This window comes from Meleagris gallopavo, chromosome 8 (assembly GCF_905368555.1).
Source record: "Meleagris gallopavo chromosome 8, MGAL_WU_HG_1.1, whole genome shotgun sequence".
Lineage (NCBI taxonomy): Eukaryota > Metazoa > Chordata > Aves > Galliformes > Phasianidae > Meleagris > Meleagris gallopavo.
In genome coordinates, this window is record NC_139411.1 from 3813551 (window position 1) to 3830084 (window position 16534).

The 16534-nt window shown below is 39.1% G+C and overlaps 1 protein-coding gene across 3 annotated transcripts in view; it reads right to left on the bottom strand.

Annotated features, from left to right (window-relative positions):
- Window positions 1-16534, bottom strand: part of PRKG1 (protein kinase cGMP-dependent 1) — a 393227-nt gene that overhangs the window by 55653 nt on the left and 321040 nt on the right. For all 3 annotated transcript variants that reach the window (XM_085228931.1, XM_085228932.1, XM_085228934.1), the window contains exons 8-9: window positions 16309-16374; window positions 8254-8328 (exon numbers count right to left, since the gene is read on the bottom strand). In XM_085228931.1, the coding sequence (XP_085085057.1) occupies window positions 8254-8328; window positions 16309-16374 (141 nt within the window). The remainder of the gene's footprint in view (window positions 1-8253; window positions 8329-16308; window positions 16375-16534) is intronic.

The following is a 16534-nucleotide window of genomic DNA, read 5'->3' on the forward strand; positions in this document are numbered from 1 at the left end:
CCCATCTCACCGTGCCATAACACTTGGAGAGCTACAGAGGTAATCTTTAGGACAGCTCAATAACATTGTGAGCATCAAATGGAAACTGCAATGATGTTTTCACGTTACCGTTGCCTCTCCATTCCTTATGGATGCCAAAGGTTACCAAAGTTTCTGCTTAGAGCTCTACGAGTTTCTGCTTACAGACTACATTACACAAATGGCCGTGCTAGGGTTAGTAAAGTATTCCCAATGGTTTCAGAATAAAATATTTAGATAAAAGCCAAAACGTTTCACATTTTTGTACATAGACCTCCTTTCCTTCTCCATCGAGTGCCAGCAGGTACAACTTGAGCTGCTGAGTGTCTAGGCGCATTCACAGCAATATTCTTCTGTTTCCACTGGAATGAGACTCATAATCTTCAGAAAGCTTTCTGCTGCATTTTTATTTCATCATCTCTGAGCTCAGATGGGCTCTAATTTTATAAAACAAATGCAGTAGAATATTATAATAGCAGCCTGCTTCTAAAGTACTTTTTTTGCTTTTTTTTTTTTTTTACTAACACTTCAATCTGCCATCTGACACAGCCCATTATCATATTGAAAGGTCAAGTTAGCAAGGAAGAAGCATATAGATTATTACCTAAATAAAAATGACCTGTTTTTAAAAGCTAATCTAATCTATCCCTTGTGAGAGACACAGTACATTACACAGTGCATTTTCTCCAGAGGAAAGCAGCCATAAAGTCTACTCAGCGCACATCTCTGCATGAGTAATGCCAGTCTGCAAGTAAATATCAATTCACAGCCAAAAAGAGTAACAGTTCAGCCATCCCCATTGCCTTCATGTACGGATATTGCTCAGGGTGATCTTAATTTCTGAGAACTTATTTTCTAAGCAGGTAGCTATTTGTTGTGGTAATTGGGAAGAACTGATAGGTGGACATGGATGCAAACTGTCATTGGCTTCATGATGCAATTACAAATTATTTAACGCCAAACTTTGCCATATGTAAAATTCTCCAGCAAAAAGAAAGGTCCCAAACACCAGAGGCCAAACACTGCTATGTAAAGGCAAAGTCACATTCTCAGTGGTTTCTTTTTTTGTTTCCCTTTTCTCAAAAGGGCAAGAGTTATTTGAATTGTTTATAGAGCCTAAAGAAATGATGGCAAGTTATGAGTGATTCTTTCCTTCCTTTCTGAATAACCATAGCCTTTTTTCCCCTACTGCACCCAGCCAAGACAAAAGCTAGTTCCCATATGGTCACTAACGCAGAAAACAATTGACACAGAGGGAGACAGAGCCAATTACTGCAGCCCTCATTCCATCCAACTTCTGGAATGCTGGAAGCCAGAAAATATTTTCTCTTGCAGAACAATAATCTAATCACACAACACTTCACTGACGCTGGGGGGACAGTGGATTATTTCAGCAAAGTTTTCCAAAGCCATGGACCAACAGGAAGTCAAGCCTTTACTAAGTTATTCTCTTTATATAGTAGCTCCCGTTTTGGAACTTCTAACTGAAGAATCTCACTTTTGTCACGGGTTAAAATCCTTCTTGGCTCATCTTTCTAAAAAATAAATAAATCCAAAGAAACCTTTTATCACTCACACAAAATCCATGCACTGGCTATACTGACTAAACCACCACATGCAGCAGCGCTTGCAGACCCACTACCTGCATGCAAAGCTTTCTCACCTGTATAATCAGTGGATATACAGATGGTATATGTATATCCAGGAACTTGGCTAGTGTAATTTATATTGGAGTAATGAGACAAAGTCACTCACCCTATCCCGGGCTCGCAAGATGGACTCCAGTGGAGCAGATCTCCAGAGAGATCCTTCCTGCTGCCAGTCAGCTCTTAAATGGCTCTAGGAGAGGTGCAGCCAGGCTCCACCCCTTCCTGCAGCACAGGTGATTTGCCTTCACCTGTGCTCCCGTGGCTGACTCATTGCTCACCTCAGGTGATCAATCAGAGGTTCAGGCCGTGATTCAGCAGCCCCATACACCACCTTAACAGAACAGGAAGTGGCAGGCAGATAAGCTGTGTTCTGCCACGGCACGTTTTCAGAGCTGAACATCATTAGGGCCAACTCCAGCCTCACGGCATGAATGCAGGCATTGCCCACAGCTCACACCCTGGTACTGCAAAACAGATGTCTATGCTACAGGGACACCAACACGTGTCACCAGAGTGCTGCCTCACCTGCAGGCAAACACTGCAATGAGAGAATCACTGAACAGTCTTTGCTGCAAGGTGCATTGAAGCATCTCCCTGCCCAGATGAGAAGCACGCTTCTGAAGCAATTCCTCAGCTCTCTTCCACACTAAGAAGAGAACTAGTCTCCTTTCAGGTGATGCTGGCCTGGAAGATGTGCTGCACAGCCCCAAGCACTGTTGAACCTCAAGTCTGAAGGAAGGAGACTTTGAAGTACTCCAAAGGAAAAGTCCACTGAAATGCACAGTCTGTGCTTGCCACTAACATTTTTTTTTTTCCTCTGTAAATCCATTCTTACCAATCTATGCTAATTCTTCATACAGACCTAGTGCAATAAGCGTGCAAATCCCAGAGACAGTTTCAACTACAAAAATAGCTCCCATAGGAAACCTCACAAAGCAATAAATAAATAAATAAACAGACAGGCAAAAGATGCATAGGTAGGAAACATATGCAGAGCTAGCAGTAGCCCTCCAGGATGCATCATTGAAGAACACCGAATACTTGAAAATGCTTTCTCCTCCTAACACGTTGGAAGTCCTGAACAGTAGATGGCATCTGTGCATCAGCTACCAGGCCCTGCAAGAGGCACCAGCAGGTTGCACCAGCCAAGCACACAGGTACTTGCTGAGCCAAAAAGCCTTCCTAAATTGGCATGGCAGAAAATGCTAGTGCTAAATGTATCCTACATACTAGCATTTTTGAAGATGGGGCATCATGCCACCTTGTCTACTTGGAAGTGTAAAGAGGTATCTGTATTTTTCTCATTAGAATAATGTCAGATTTACCTTTAAAGCTGGGATGGAAGGGGAAAAATGCCCAGAAAGTATGCATACAACATTAAAGAATATTACTAACACTCTGCACTGAAACTACGACAATAAATGGCTGAGATGCTTTGTTATAAAAAATGTAATGAAATATAAAGGCTAAAAATGACAGAAGGGATGACTGCCCAAATAAAATAAAAGGTTTGGATGGAGCTGTTTTTAGAAAACAGAACAAGTAAAGATGATGGCATCTGGGGCCAGAGCCACTAGGAAAAGAAAAGGTCTCTGTATACCTACACAAAGGTCCCTGTTCCTTCAAGTCTCATAAAAAGACGACAAATTTGGCTGTGAGTATCAAATGTTTATACCCTCAGGGTTGTCATGGAACTAGAATGAAAGAAAGCAAAAAGTGCAATCAAAATAGCCCATGTCTGCAGTGAGCCTGGAGCAATATCATGAAGGCACCAGTGTCTGGATTTCAATAGGGTATTAATTTCAAGCCCCGCTGCCACAGGAGATCAACATCAGCAGACAATTCTGGCTGTGATGGGAGAAGAGGAGCGCGGGGAACCTGGCCATCAGGGCAGACATGCTCTGCTTTGCAGAGCAATGCCCAGGCAGCCACCAATTTTCTTGGTGTGCTGGTGAGGGGCACCTTGCAGTTGTCCCCATTGCTTTCATGGCAAGGGCCTCTCCCTTGCCACAGCCGTGTCAAGGACAAGTGGGACCAAGCCTGACCTCATCTGATAGCCATGTTAGTGCATAAAGGAGGGTGCAGGGATTAACCTCAGGTATTTTCTGGGTGGGGAAGACTCAGTAGAAAGGATTTGTTTGCCTGGTGGGAGCAGCCATTTGCTGAATTCTCACCTCACATAGCACCAATAACTGCAGTAGAAACCACCAGTTTCTTCTTGGATCTCTGAGTTGCACTACTGATTCCACCTGGAACGAATCTACGCTTAGATGGGTCTGCTTGCTTAGGTATCTCTGTCCTGCCTCGAATAGCAATGAAGCTCCGCATACAGTATGTGGTCCTCTTCTGAAACTCCTGCTTTCTCAGAACATGAACCAAGTTAAAACTTTGCCTCTTGCCTTCAGCTTGACACCAGCAGGAATGTAACTCTAGTATTTGTTAGTCAATGAATTTATTAACTTCTCTGAATACACTGTAGGAGCAGAATATTAACTATAGGGATTATTTGTGATTTAAGCAAATTCGTGCCCCATCCCTGAAGATGCTGAAGGTTAGGCTGGACAGGGTTCTGAGCAACTTGAACTAGCTGAAGGTGTCCCTGTTCACTGCAGGGGAGTTGGACCAGATGGTCTTTGAAGGTCACTTCCAACTCAAACATCAATCACTGATTCTACGAATCAAGAAACTGATCACAGAGAATGAACGTAAGGAGAACTAACACACCCAAACTTGCAAAAAAAAAAAACAACAGGAAAGAGTCCTTCGAAAATATAAAACTAAGAAGATATATGAGAAGATATATTAAGCTAGAATTTTTATAGTCACATGAATTTAAGGCAACTCATAATATAGTACTGAAGATAACTCAGCTTGAGTACATGAGAAACTCAATGGCACTACTTTCAGCAGTACCTCTGCTGTTTGCTTTGACAGCTACCATGTTTTCTGTGGTTCTAGGAGCACGCCAGCCACATCTCAGGGTTGGCTGGGAAAACATCAGATTGGAAAGAGGTGAACTCAACAAGAAGCTGTTCTGCTCATTTGGAACTGGAAGATTTCTGCATGCATGGAAAGCTCTTCTGACCCTGTGACTTGTGCCCAGCAACCTCTCAGACATGTCCTGCACCGAGACCATCAGCTCTGCCCTGCAAAATTCTTGCCATCTCCTAAAACAGATATAAAATAAAATACAGTGCTACCAATTTGGTACTTACTTTTGCAATGAACACCTGCCCAAGGCCTAAGTCCTACTTTAGGAACAGAAACCCTTTATTGGATGTAGTCTACACTTGTGCTTTTGTAGATGAGGCATCTACAAATTAATAGGAATTTAACAGTCATCTTGATACTGATAGATTTATAAGAAAACATATTTGCTGCTACTCTGTGGATTTTTTAAAAACTTGCTTTGTATTTCTTAAGGGGCAGCAATAGATGAAATGTTACACTGTTCACACATCAGCCCCGAATGTGACAACCACACCAACCAAAAGCAGGTTTGACACTGTAATGAAGCCTTAGAATGGTGTCCTTTGCATTTACTCTGTGTGCTTATGCCTGCTAGATGTCTGACATTTGCGTGGATCCACCTGACACACGGTGAGTAAGGGTACACAGAAAACTTCTCTCCATCCAAATGCCTTCTGTCACTGCCATGTGAACATTGAAAATGAGATTCTAGCTACAAGGATGCAAAAACAGGATTTTTTTTTTTTATGTGGTTTGAGTACCTGAATGTGCTTTATGTGCTGTTTTCTTCCATTTTGCAAACTTCTCAGAGAAGATAAGCTCTTGAAGGACAATTAGTAAAGCTAATTAACAGCAGCTTGAAAAGTAATCCAGGTTAAAATTTCTGCCAAGTAGACTCTTCCCCCAGAGGAGTTATATCTTGTGAGATATAGAAACAATAACATGAGGGATAAAACTCTGCAATGTATCTCACATCAGTCTTGGAGTAACTTTGTCATTATTTCCTATTCTATTCATCATTTTGCAGGCATGCACTTGCTTTCAAGGGCCAAGCAAATGTGAATGTGGTATTTGACTAAAAAAAATGCCGTATTATTTTGGAAAAGCATTCCTTTTGTAATGTTTTTCAAGGCAGACAGCATTGATCCCTTCTGCTCTTCCAAAGACAAAAATCAATATATGACAGTTAATAATGTCACCGTCCCCTACAATACTGAGTGACAGGATTCAAGCACTGGCCTCTAACTTCTAAGACGACAGGAACAGTTGCTAACAATATTAATCAATTCCTCCTTTGAGGGAACAACTCCTCTATCATCAGCAATCCTCTGCTTTTCCCTTTCATTTGGACAAAATAGTTGGCACTAGAAGAAAAGGACAGGCATAAAGGATGTAAAAGCTCAAAAATGTTGATTAACAAAATGAATGTAAAAGAACAAAATGTTGATTAATAAAATGAATTTTAGTGAGAAGTATTGGTGATGAGTGGATGGTAGGGCTGGATGATCTTGTGAGTCTTTTCCAACCTTGCTGATTCTATGATTCTATGATGAGTTTATCCAAAATAGGTCCAAAATTAGTCCTCATAAAGGTAAGTTGTAAAGTGTTCAACAGATCCTGAAAGCTTTCCCTAAAAGTCACAAATTCAGTATGAAAAACTCTCCGTTACAACCTGCATACACAAACATCGTGAAAATACATGACCACATGATACCCTATTAAAAATGCAGCTCAGAATTGAAAATGTGACAATACAGATGATGAAATGGGAAATGGCAAGTTTGTATCTATTTGTAAATTTTGCTTAGTGCCAACGGATTCTGGCGTGACTCATTAAAGTGTCTGTGATAACATCATCATCTTATTAATAAAATAAAAAAATCCCCAATTTCATTATCAATGCTTCCCACCTTTTTTTTTTTTTTTTGGATGGAAATCACAATAACCTGAACAGTAACACTAAGAATAAAATCTGAAAAGAAGTAAAAGTGCTTAGAATCATAGAATTGCCCAGGTTGGAAGAGACCTTCAAGATCATCAAGTCCAACTGCAATCTAACCATACTACCTTGGAGTACTTAAGACCATTTCTCTGTAAATTAATTTTCAGAGTAGCATTATTTTCAAGTTTGTAGCTAGTACTATCAGATTGTATGTATAGTAATGTACATTACATTTGTCTATAACACATGATAGCCATTTATCCACTGTGACAACATGCTGTCCATCTGACTTTGTGTTCTGTGCCCCAATTATCTGTCTTTTGGGATGGTAGAAGAGACTGATAGCCTCTTCCCTTTTTTAATTAGGAGAAGGATTTTGGGGAACTTCAGCTTTTGAAAAAGAAATCTTAAAAGTTTAATTAGAGGCAGGTGAATAATGAAACCGTAAGGTGCCTTCCAGTATCCCACAACAAATAAAAACATGATTAAAAATGTATTTCAAGTATCAATCAAATATGATAATAAAAGAAAAAAAAAATTAATTTGCAGATACTTTGCAAAATTACTAAGTCTTGTCCAAGAAACTAAGTTTCTTGGGATGTATATTTGCTTTCTGAAGCAAACAATCAAGCAGTTATTTTTAGTTAAATAATCATTTAGGTTGTCTACTTTTCTCTCCATGGAAGTGTGAACACCTTTGCAATACTGGTTTAATGAGAAGTCTTCAGAGCAGTCTTAAATTTCGACCACTGATTAAAAGACACTCATTCTGAGTATTTGATTTGGAGAAAACACCCAACCTCTCCTTTAATGTGGTAAGAAGAAGAAAAAAATAGCAGCAAAATCATTTTTTACATAGCAACTTCAGTTATCTTTTAAACAATTCTGGCTTTTGAATCTTATTGGTTTATACTCACCATCACTGGAATTGTAATATGTTCTTCTCTATAAGCTTTATTATTGTTATAGAATCAACTGTGGACATACAAAAATCTTTCATTTAAAAACCAACTGTACATCAAGAATGAATTATGAGTGTTTTTTGGGGGGAATATATTAAAATCACAATACACTGCAGCTCGCTCCTGAAACAAATGAGTATTTATAGCTAGGAATTCAGACAAATATATTGCTTCATGTCAAAATAACTGTAGCATTCACTCAAAAATGACAAACTTGACTTACCATTCTTTGTCTCGGAAGAGGTTTTGACACTCTGAAAATGTTTCAGAAAGACTGCAGCTCTCTAAAGAAAACTCATATAAAACAGCAATTTCCCTCATTACTTGCTGTTTTCAAGACCTGTAATTTCCCAGAAATACTTACTTTCAGAAGAACTACTTTGTGATTTTTCTTTAAGGTCTGAGGCTTCTCTAGACTCCTTAGTCAGGCATCATAGTGACTTTGGGACCACCCAGCTGGGCACCTGCCTGGGGACACCACGTCCACATGGCCCTTCCATATTCACAGAGTGCACCAGGGAGATAAAATGAGGCTCATCCGGAAGAAAATTAAGAGTAAGCACTTCATTCACTGCTTGTTTAAGCTGTTTTACACTGCTATGTTGAGAAAATGCAGGTTTTTTGGAATTACAATATTCACTATCAAGAAAACCCTCAGAAAAAGAAAAATTAGGTGAAGATTCTATGCTGAACACAACAAGCTGACACTTACTTTGCTTTTGCTTCTGCATCTTCATAGGCTTTATTGGAAACGTCATCTAGGCCACCAATCAGATGTTTGAAGGAGCTGTGAAGGAAAATAAAGGTGCATTTTTGGTAAGAGAACAATGTCCACCTGGAGGGAGCCATGCAAGCCAATGTGGCTCTTCAGCAGCAATCGGGGGTTGCCCCTTGATGACCCTGGATAATTACTATGAATGTCCAAACTTCTTTATCCAGCTTTTTTAGGGACTGCACCCAATCCCTAACAAGTTTCACAATAAATCTGGCATTGTCAATTTGGCTGCTAAGTCCCACGATGTTGAAGTGCCACTATCATACCCTGCTCTCCAACCAGAAACCCAAGAAATCCCTGTTTTTGAAGGGAAGGATAATCTTTACTTCAATATCTAAGCTTTCTCGGTGCAAGAGAAGCAGCAACCAAAACACAGAAGGGAGAAATAAAAAGAGGGGGGGGGGAAAAAAAAAAAGCAGAGAAGGAAAAGAAAGCAAGGGCAGAAAGATAAGCAAATTATCATAACCTGGACTAACGAGATTCGGCTTTAATTAGGCTAAACATTGAGTGAGAACGGGTGAAACACTGGGAGTGCCTGATACAATCAGCACTCCTGAGCCATCCGTGGTACAAGCTGGCAGTAGTTTGAGCAGTCCCCTAACACCATCCCCTGCCCCAGGGGAGGTGCGAAAGGCATAAACATATGGGAAAAAGACTTAGAAAATCTTTTTATATCGTGAGTGACTCAAACAAATGGACCTGATGACCAGTCAATCAAGTAACAAGCATCGCTCCAGAGGAAAAACAATTAAAATGGTGACTGCTGTGCCTGTGGAAGTGGTATTACACATCGTCAGAAACTAAAAAAGGAATGCAAATTTGAATGTTTTAAATAATAACTGAAATCAATTAAAATCTATAACTGAAAATTTCGAGTGAAAATTATACTTCCCTTCTACACTCTTGCATTATTTCCTAGTGCATGTGTCTCGCATGTGGTATGATTTTAGTTTAAAGAATGAACTTGCAAAATGAGGAAATAGCTAAGCTAATTTGGAAGGATGAGCTGCTCCCAACTACAATGCTTAGCCTTGTGACTGTACACAGCCCTAAGGCTACAGCTTCAAAATGGGGGACCCTGCAGTTCTTTTCTATGTGGTCCTGACCTTCCTGAGGTATAAACAGAAGAACAGAATGGCTTTTTAATCAAAAAGTTTTTTAAAAGTAATTGAAAAGTTGAAAAAAAAAACCAGAACAACAACATCTAGGGCCATATTTACACACAGAGAAGTAAGAAGAAAATATTTCACATTGTCCTGTCTTGTTAAAGAATTTCAGAACAAAAGAGAATTAATGCTATTCATCAGTGATGAACACAGATGAAGGTAATAGTTTTCAGTTTGTTTGCATTTTTTTCCTTGAAAGATTTGGTTTCAGAATGTATGAAATTTTAGGATAAGAAGCTGTGAATCTCAGCTGTTAGCGAAAATATGGTGATAAAGAGAAACAAAATATTTTCATCCAATGGATGCGTTTGACTTTAATAGAACGTATCTGTAGAAAACATTACATCCTGTGACACCGTGTTCCCTTTGCCTTTAAGGGTGGTGAAGCTGTTTGGATCATGCTTTGCTGAATAATCTCAAACACGCTGCAAGTTCTTAAATGGGAGCTTAAATGTCTTGCTGCATCAGGAGATGTCTGACCTTAGGAGAAGTAGCATGGTGTGTGCACTACAAGCAGAGGATACAATTTCCAGAAGAATGAAGTAAGGCTTAATTAATATCTGCTCTTGCTTTACAAACGGCAGCTGGAAAAAGCTGCATTTTAGTCATTACTGTAATAAATAAAAGACAAGAGGTCACAGTTGGGAGATCTATTCATACTGTTTGGATCTAGAGTTACATGCTGTCACTAGGCTTCCCACCATGGCCTTTTGTGTAATTATAGTCATCACTGTTCTGGACACATGAATTCTCTCATTGTGCAACTTTGCTTAATTTGTCATGTTAATTATGCAGTCTAGGGAATTGTTTACGCAGCACAGGGAAAGCTACAAGAGCTCATTAATGAAGAGGAGAAGGAAAGGATCCCTTTGCTCTTCCATTGCATTAGGATCTTCTAGCAAGGCAGAAGTTAAGCAGCTTGTATGCATTGCTATTTGGATGTGTTATTAACCAGAGGATCTTTTCAATGCAAAATCCCTTACTCAGCAGTGAAAAGACGAAAAATTCAGCTCCAGGGTTTGATACAGCAAGGTCTGTTTGTCTAGAGATGAATATGAGTCATTGGATGAAGCCAAGCCCTTGCAAGACAGCAGTGAAAGTAAAGCAAGACGTAGATGTTAATGCTTCACAAACTGCTATTTAGGCAACTGAGCAACACTGCAATCCTTCTGGCATGCTACAAGGCATGACCTAAGGCTTCAAATGCAATTTAAAACAGCAAGGCTTGGGGTTGCTTTCATGTGGTTAAGAAAATGTGGTGGGGTTAGACATTCCTTTTTTTTTTTTTTCCCTTTTTTTTTTTTTTTTTTTGGCAATGTGAACAGATTTTTGTCTAGTGAAACAGTACATAGGCAAAAAAGAAGTCACAGGAAGGAATAACAACAGTCAGTCGTTCAGTTTTTCTTTGATTGTCCTGAACCAGATCTTGGACTGGGAGGGATTTTGAAGCCCGCTGGAGTCACTCTCTTATTGCCTGTCATCTTGGTTGTAACATCCCCAAGACTTTCATCAGAGAACTGCTCAGTTTTTCTCTGCACAGCCTTCTCTTTTCATTTTTTTTTCCATTCTCTCCTCACAACCAATTTTCTCCATGGATAAATCTCAGCCCAACTGGGAAAAATAGTAAAGCAGCAGAAATGAATATCTCCAATGAAAGCATTCAGCTTAGCTTGTGTTAAGGTCAGTCATGCTAGGATAATACCTTTTTTTTCCCTTCTTCTCTGATTTCCATTGCCAAGAGGTTTGACACAGTAACCTTTCTTAGCACCTTGGTGCAATCCCCTCACAAACTAAAAGAAGGCTTACAAATAAAGACAATAACGTAAAATCCAAACTGAAAATACCCAAAATATTTAAAAGGTTTCCTTAAAAATATCTGCCCCTAAATGAGAACATACAACTGAAGAAGACAGTAAGCAGAAAAAGATCATTTAGCACTCAATATCTGCAAATACCAGACAGTTCTGCAGCACTGCCAGCCTCCGTCAGGAGCAGCTGTGCCCTGAGTTTCAGCCCATCATTTGCATTGGGTAATTTTGTACTCCCAGCACCCACAACATTTACACCTTGGAAATCTCGGTGCTTCAGGAAAATATTGTTATCAACATAAATAAATTATGCAGATGAAAAAAAAAATCACTTATAAATAAAAGATTAATCTGAATCATCAGCTTCAGTGCAAATATTCTTACAGTTAAGAAGAATGCTATTCTAAGTTCAGTAGGTAGATGTAAAAAAAAAAAAGTTCAAAAAGCTGCACAAACTGCTCTCCTAGGGTGTCTATAATGATCAAAATTTTACAAATGTGTTTTGCAAGTTTTCTTTCTGTTTTAACTCCATGCAAAGCAGTCACAAGTGAAGTGTCTGTACGTGTTTATTCAAATTGAGTTACAAAACTCAAGGTTGTCCCACTTGTGCCTACATAGTTTTCATCAGATGCCTTTTGCAAAGTTTTAAAGCGTCTATCACATTCAGCAAATTCAAATTACCAACTTTTCCCCAACCAGTCCATTCTACTTCTACAACAAACCTATTAACACCTTCACGGAGCCCAAAAACTCACTAAGACAAGTCATGTCAAGGCCAAATTTGAAATACTTTGGAGTCAACCATGTTGTCCGCTTCCCACCATTGCTTTCTTCCTACAGGATATATGACTGCAGCACCACAATAGTGAACACATAACCACCAGCTTCTGCTTTGTTTCACATAGGGCCTTAGCAGGTCAGGAACACAAAAAAAAAAACTATGGATTCTTAAGGAAAAAAAAACAAAAAACAATAAATGAGATCTGACAATGAAAACTGTTATAAAATATTAATATGTTTACTGAGATCATATCTTCCATCAGAAGGAAATATTGCTTGTGCAAAAAGCTTTCTAGTTCCTCATGCACATAATCACAAATGATCAGAAACTGCATTGAGTAGTCTGACAATTGACATGAACAACACGTGGATTTTGCTGACGTTTTCAAGCTGATTTCTCAATTCCCACAGCTTCTTGATGGGAAGAAGAGCACCTCTGCTGCTCCAGACAAACAGTCTGTCCAAATTCCCCACAAAGCTGTTAGCCTCTTATGGTCAGCTTTGCCACCAACTGCATCTGTTTGCCCTGCTGGGTTAATGTAACCTCTTCCTCCAGGACAATGTGTACAGACATGCTGAAACCTGGAATATATTCTGAAATTCTGTGGAAATCTTTCCTACCTTTTACAAGGTAAAAGGTTTTGTTTTTTAAAATACACATGAACTGGTACAAATATGCTATTTTTTTTATGGCAAGAAGTAAACTCTTAATTCTTAACTCTCCAGTACCTAAAGGGAGCCTACAAAACAGGAAGGGAATCAACTCTTTGAAAGGGTAGATAACAGCAGGACAAGGGGAAATGGTTTTAAGTTGAAGGAAGGAAGACTGAGGATGGATGTCAGGGGGAAGTTCTTTACTATGAGAGTGATGAGGTGCTGGAACAGCTGCCTAGAGAGGCTGTGGATGCCCCGTCCATCCCTGGAGGTGTTCAAGGCCAGGTTGGATGGGACCCTGGGCAGCCTGGGCTGGTATTAAATGGGGAGGTTGGTGGCCCTGCCTGTGGCAGGGGGTTGGAGCTTCATGATCCTTGAAGACCCTTCCAACCTGGCCATTCTGTGATTCTGTGATTAACTTGATAGTGGAATACATGATCTTTAACCCAAACCATTCTATTATTCTATGCCAATGGATTGCCAGCTTTCTTGGGTGAACAAAATCAATGGTGTTCCCAGTGCAGCCACTACGGGGCAGGTCCTAGAGCTGCCATCCTGCCTAGAGATCCCACATCTGAAGCTCCTTTCATTTTCTGTGCACTTTCTAAATACTGGCAGAACATCAATCTCAAACCAACTAGCCAATTCTCTACAGTCATTCCCCCAAACACACACCTACATTACACATTAATTCCCTATAAATCATTTCCTAAATGTGTCACCTTTCTATGATAAAAGTTTCCAAGAACTGAAGAAAATTACTAAGAACATGGAAAGAATAACAGGTGCCCTTGTTACCTGATCTCACAGAGTCCCTTTTCTCTCCCATGATCTCTTTACCTAACTTCTTAGACTTTCTCTTTAAGCCTAATCAACAACCTTCCACTATTACTAGCAATTATTTTTCCTTTTCTCTGGAAATTTATAGTCATTTAATTCCGACGTAAGTCCAGACACCTCCATAGCCAAAATTTTTTTTCACATCTATCCTATTCATACCTAAATACACCCATTTCCAAACACACCCAGGTGTCTCTGTTCACCATTATTCTGTTCCTGTTATTCTGTTCATAGTGATCTTGACCCACACCAGGTATCTATGCTGGACACCTCCTTAATAGGTTGCAGCCTTTTGGATCCCGAAACGAACTCCATGGTTCATTGCTCCTCTACCATATTTCTGTTATCTCTATGCAAATGTAGCACCTTTACTCCTGAAACACAAACCAAAACCAAATGTCTTAATATTCAGTATATCTGGATATACAAAAATGCTATTTTCCTCATTAGCAGAACAGTGCCTGCACAATTTTCCAAATTTACATAAGTCTTCCTACATTTTCTCCATACTAAACTTAGCTTCTATGGTTATCTGCAAACCATGATACAATAATGGAAGGGAAGAGCTACCACAAAAAGTCAGAACTAGTCAAGACAGAGAGCAGAGTTCCTTGAACTATAAATAGTGATATAAATAGCATTACATTTCTTGATCTATAAATAGTATTCTTATAAATAGTGTTACTCTGCTATTAATTGCTGAGCATTACTAGAATCCCTAGTGTAGATGAACTACAGCTTCATCAGTTAAATTTAACTTGTACTTCCTTACTATTTCAAGGTCATTGTATACAGAATAAAGGGGATATTAGATGAGGTCTGTAAAATACTCAGGAAGGATTAAATCCGGAATTACTTATTTTTTTAATTCATTTCTAAAATGCTTATGGTGGAAAACAAAAATGACCCCCATAGAGGAGTTCAGAAAAAATGTAGAAATGACTCTTTGCTTTACATTTCTCTGAATTAATGTTTGCTACAAGATCTAATTCTGCTGATTCTTCTTATTGCCCACAAAATAACAAGGGATAATATGTATTTTATCTGTCAGGTTACTTGCTTGTATATGTGGAAGAATGCCACTCAGCTGACAGTCCTGAAGTTCACCATCTGTTTTCAACAGCTAAACCATAATTTAGTTGCTTGACTTTTTTTTTAAATGGATGATAAATGAAATAGCAGATCAGGAGATCTAAGATTTTTTAAGTACTCTTCCTCAGTTCTGTTACTTCAGAACATGACAACAAAGGTTTGGGATAAACGTCAAGCGATTATTGAATATAAAACTCCTGTATTAAAAAGGATTGGATGCACTTTGTTCATGCCTACCAGAGAACATGAGATGTATCTCCTATTAATCTCATCACACTACAAGAATGCCTCAGAAGTCACTTGTAACTCAGCAGCTGCCCTTTGACTTTGTCTTATGTCAATTCCTTATGTCTTTAAGATTTCAAGAATAGACCCAGCATTTATATTTGTCTCAATACTCTTACACCTCTCAGAGACTCCCTAGAGCCAGCAGTAGAGTTCCTGCATATTTAATAAATCCAGTGGATTTCTTTTCCTTTCGAACACTTGTAAGCTTCTTGTTTTCCTATAGGGAGGAGCTCCATGAGCCACCCCGTGTGAAGAGCCACCTCCTTTTGACTCTCACTTCCTTCCTGCACTTACCTCTGGGTTCTCACGCTTGGGGAGGCAGTGAGAAATTCATTTCATCATCTCTTTCCCAGAACAGAGTTTCAACCTACTTGCTTATTTTTCCAACAGAAGCCATTCTCTCCATCAATCATTTTTTCTACCCGTCTCCAAACAACTTTTTGGTCTAACTTGTCATTTTGGAGGAAACAAGAACAACACAGCGTGTGAAGCACAGACAAGCCATAGATTCAGTTTAAAAATAATAACAATAACAATTCTATTAATGCCTAACAATAGATTTTTTGTTTTGTTTTGTTTTTAAAACACTGCTGAACTCTGAGCTGGTATTTTTTTGGGGGCATTGTCCATTACAAAACCAGTCTTCCCTGTGCAGTAATAAAAATCACAACTAACACTTTCCACTGTGAAGGTGGGAGATTTCTCTGTGTGATGGTGTATTCCAGTGCCTCATTGCCCTCATCACTGGAAAACCACCCCAAGAGTCACAATGGATTTTCAAAGTAAGGCTATTCTTTTCCCAGTCTCAGCAGTCAACTTTGCAGCACTGTTTTCCTGGAGTGCAGGCATTTCTTGCCTAGATGAAAAAATGCCTAATTCCTCAATGTTTTCCATGTATAATAGGTAAAAAGTTAGTTTGCTCTTCTGATCTATCCTCTTGGAATTGCAGAGCTTTAAGCAGGGCTAGGTCCTATGGACAAGGGCTCTTCAACCCTACATGGAAAAGAATAACAACATGTTTGTCTAGCATTTGTCAGAAAATTTCTTTTGTTCATGATATTTTGCTGATGCTAATTCAATCTGCGTACCACCACAACGCTTGGATCTGTTTCCACTCTCTCCCTATTTATTTCCATTTTGTCATTCTGTACTTCTTAATTTTCTGTATTTGTCATCACTGAATTTTGTCTTATTGATCTAGGGGAATGTCCTTTCTACTTCATCAAGGACACGTAATATACTGTGAATATATCTTTCAAAATTAAATAACCTTACAGAAAATGATCAAAGGCTGTAGTTAAAACCTATAAAAAGTGTGAACTGGAGATGCACCCCACCACAAGACAGAAAGCTTATGTACTTACTCTCTGTCTATGACCAGACAAGTTACTGCTTCAGCCGCAATGACGTTGGCAGTTCTGACATCCTCCCTGAAAGAAAAATATATTTCTTAAGCAAACTTTATACTTCTGAACGTACTTCATTCCAAGCACTTCAAGAATAAAACTGAGGTTTTCACAACTTTTTCCTTGGAAAGATGTTCTTCATCTGTACAGGAATCAAGCACGTGAGAGCAAAAAAACATGCATG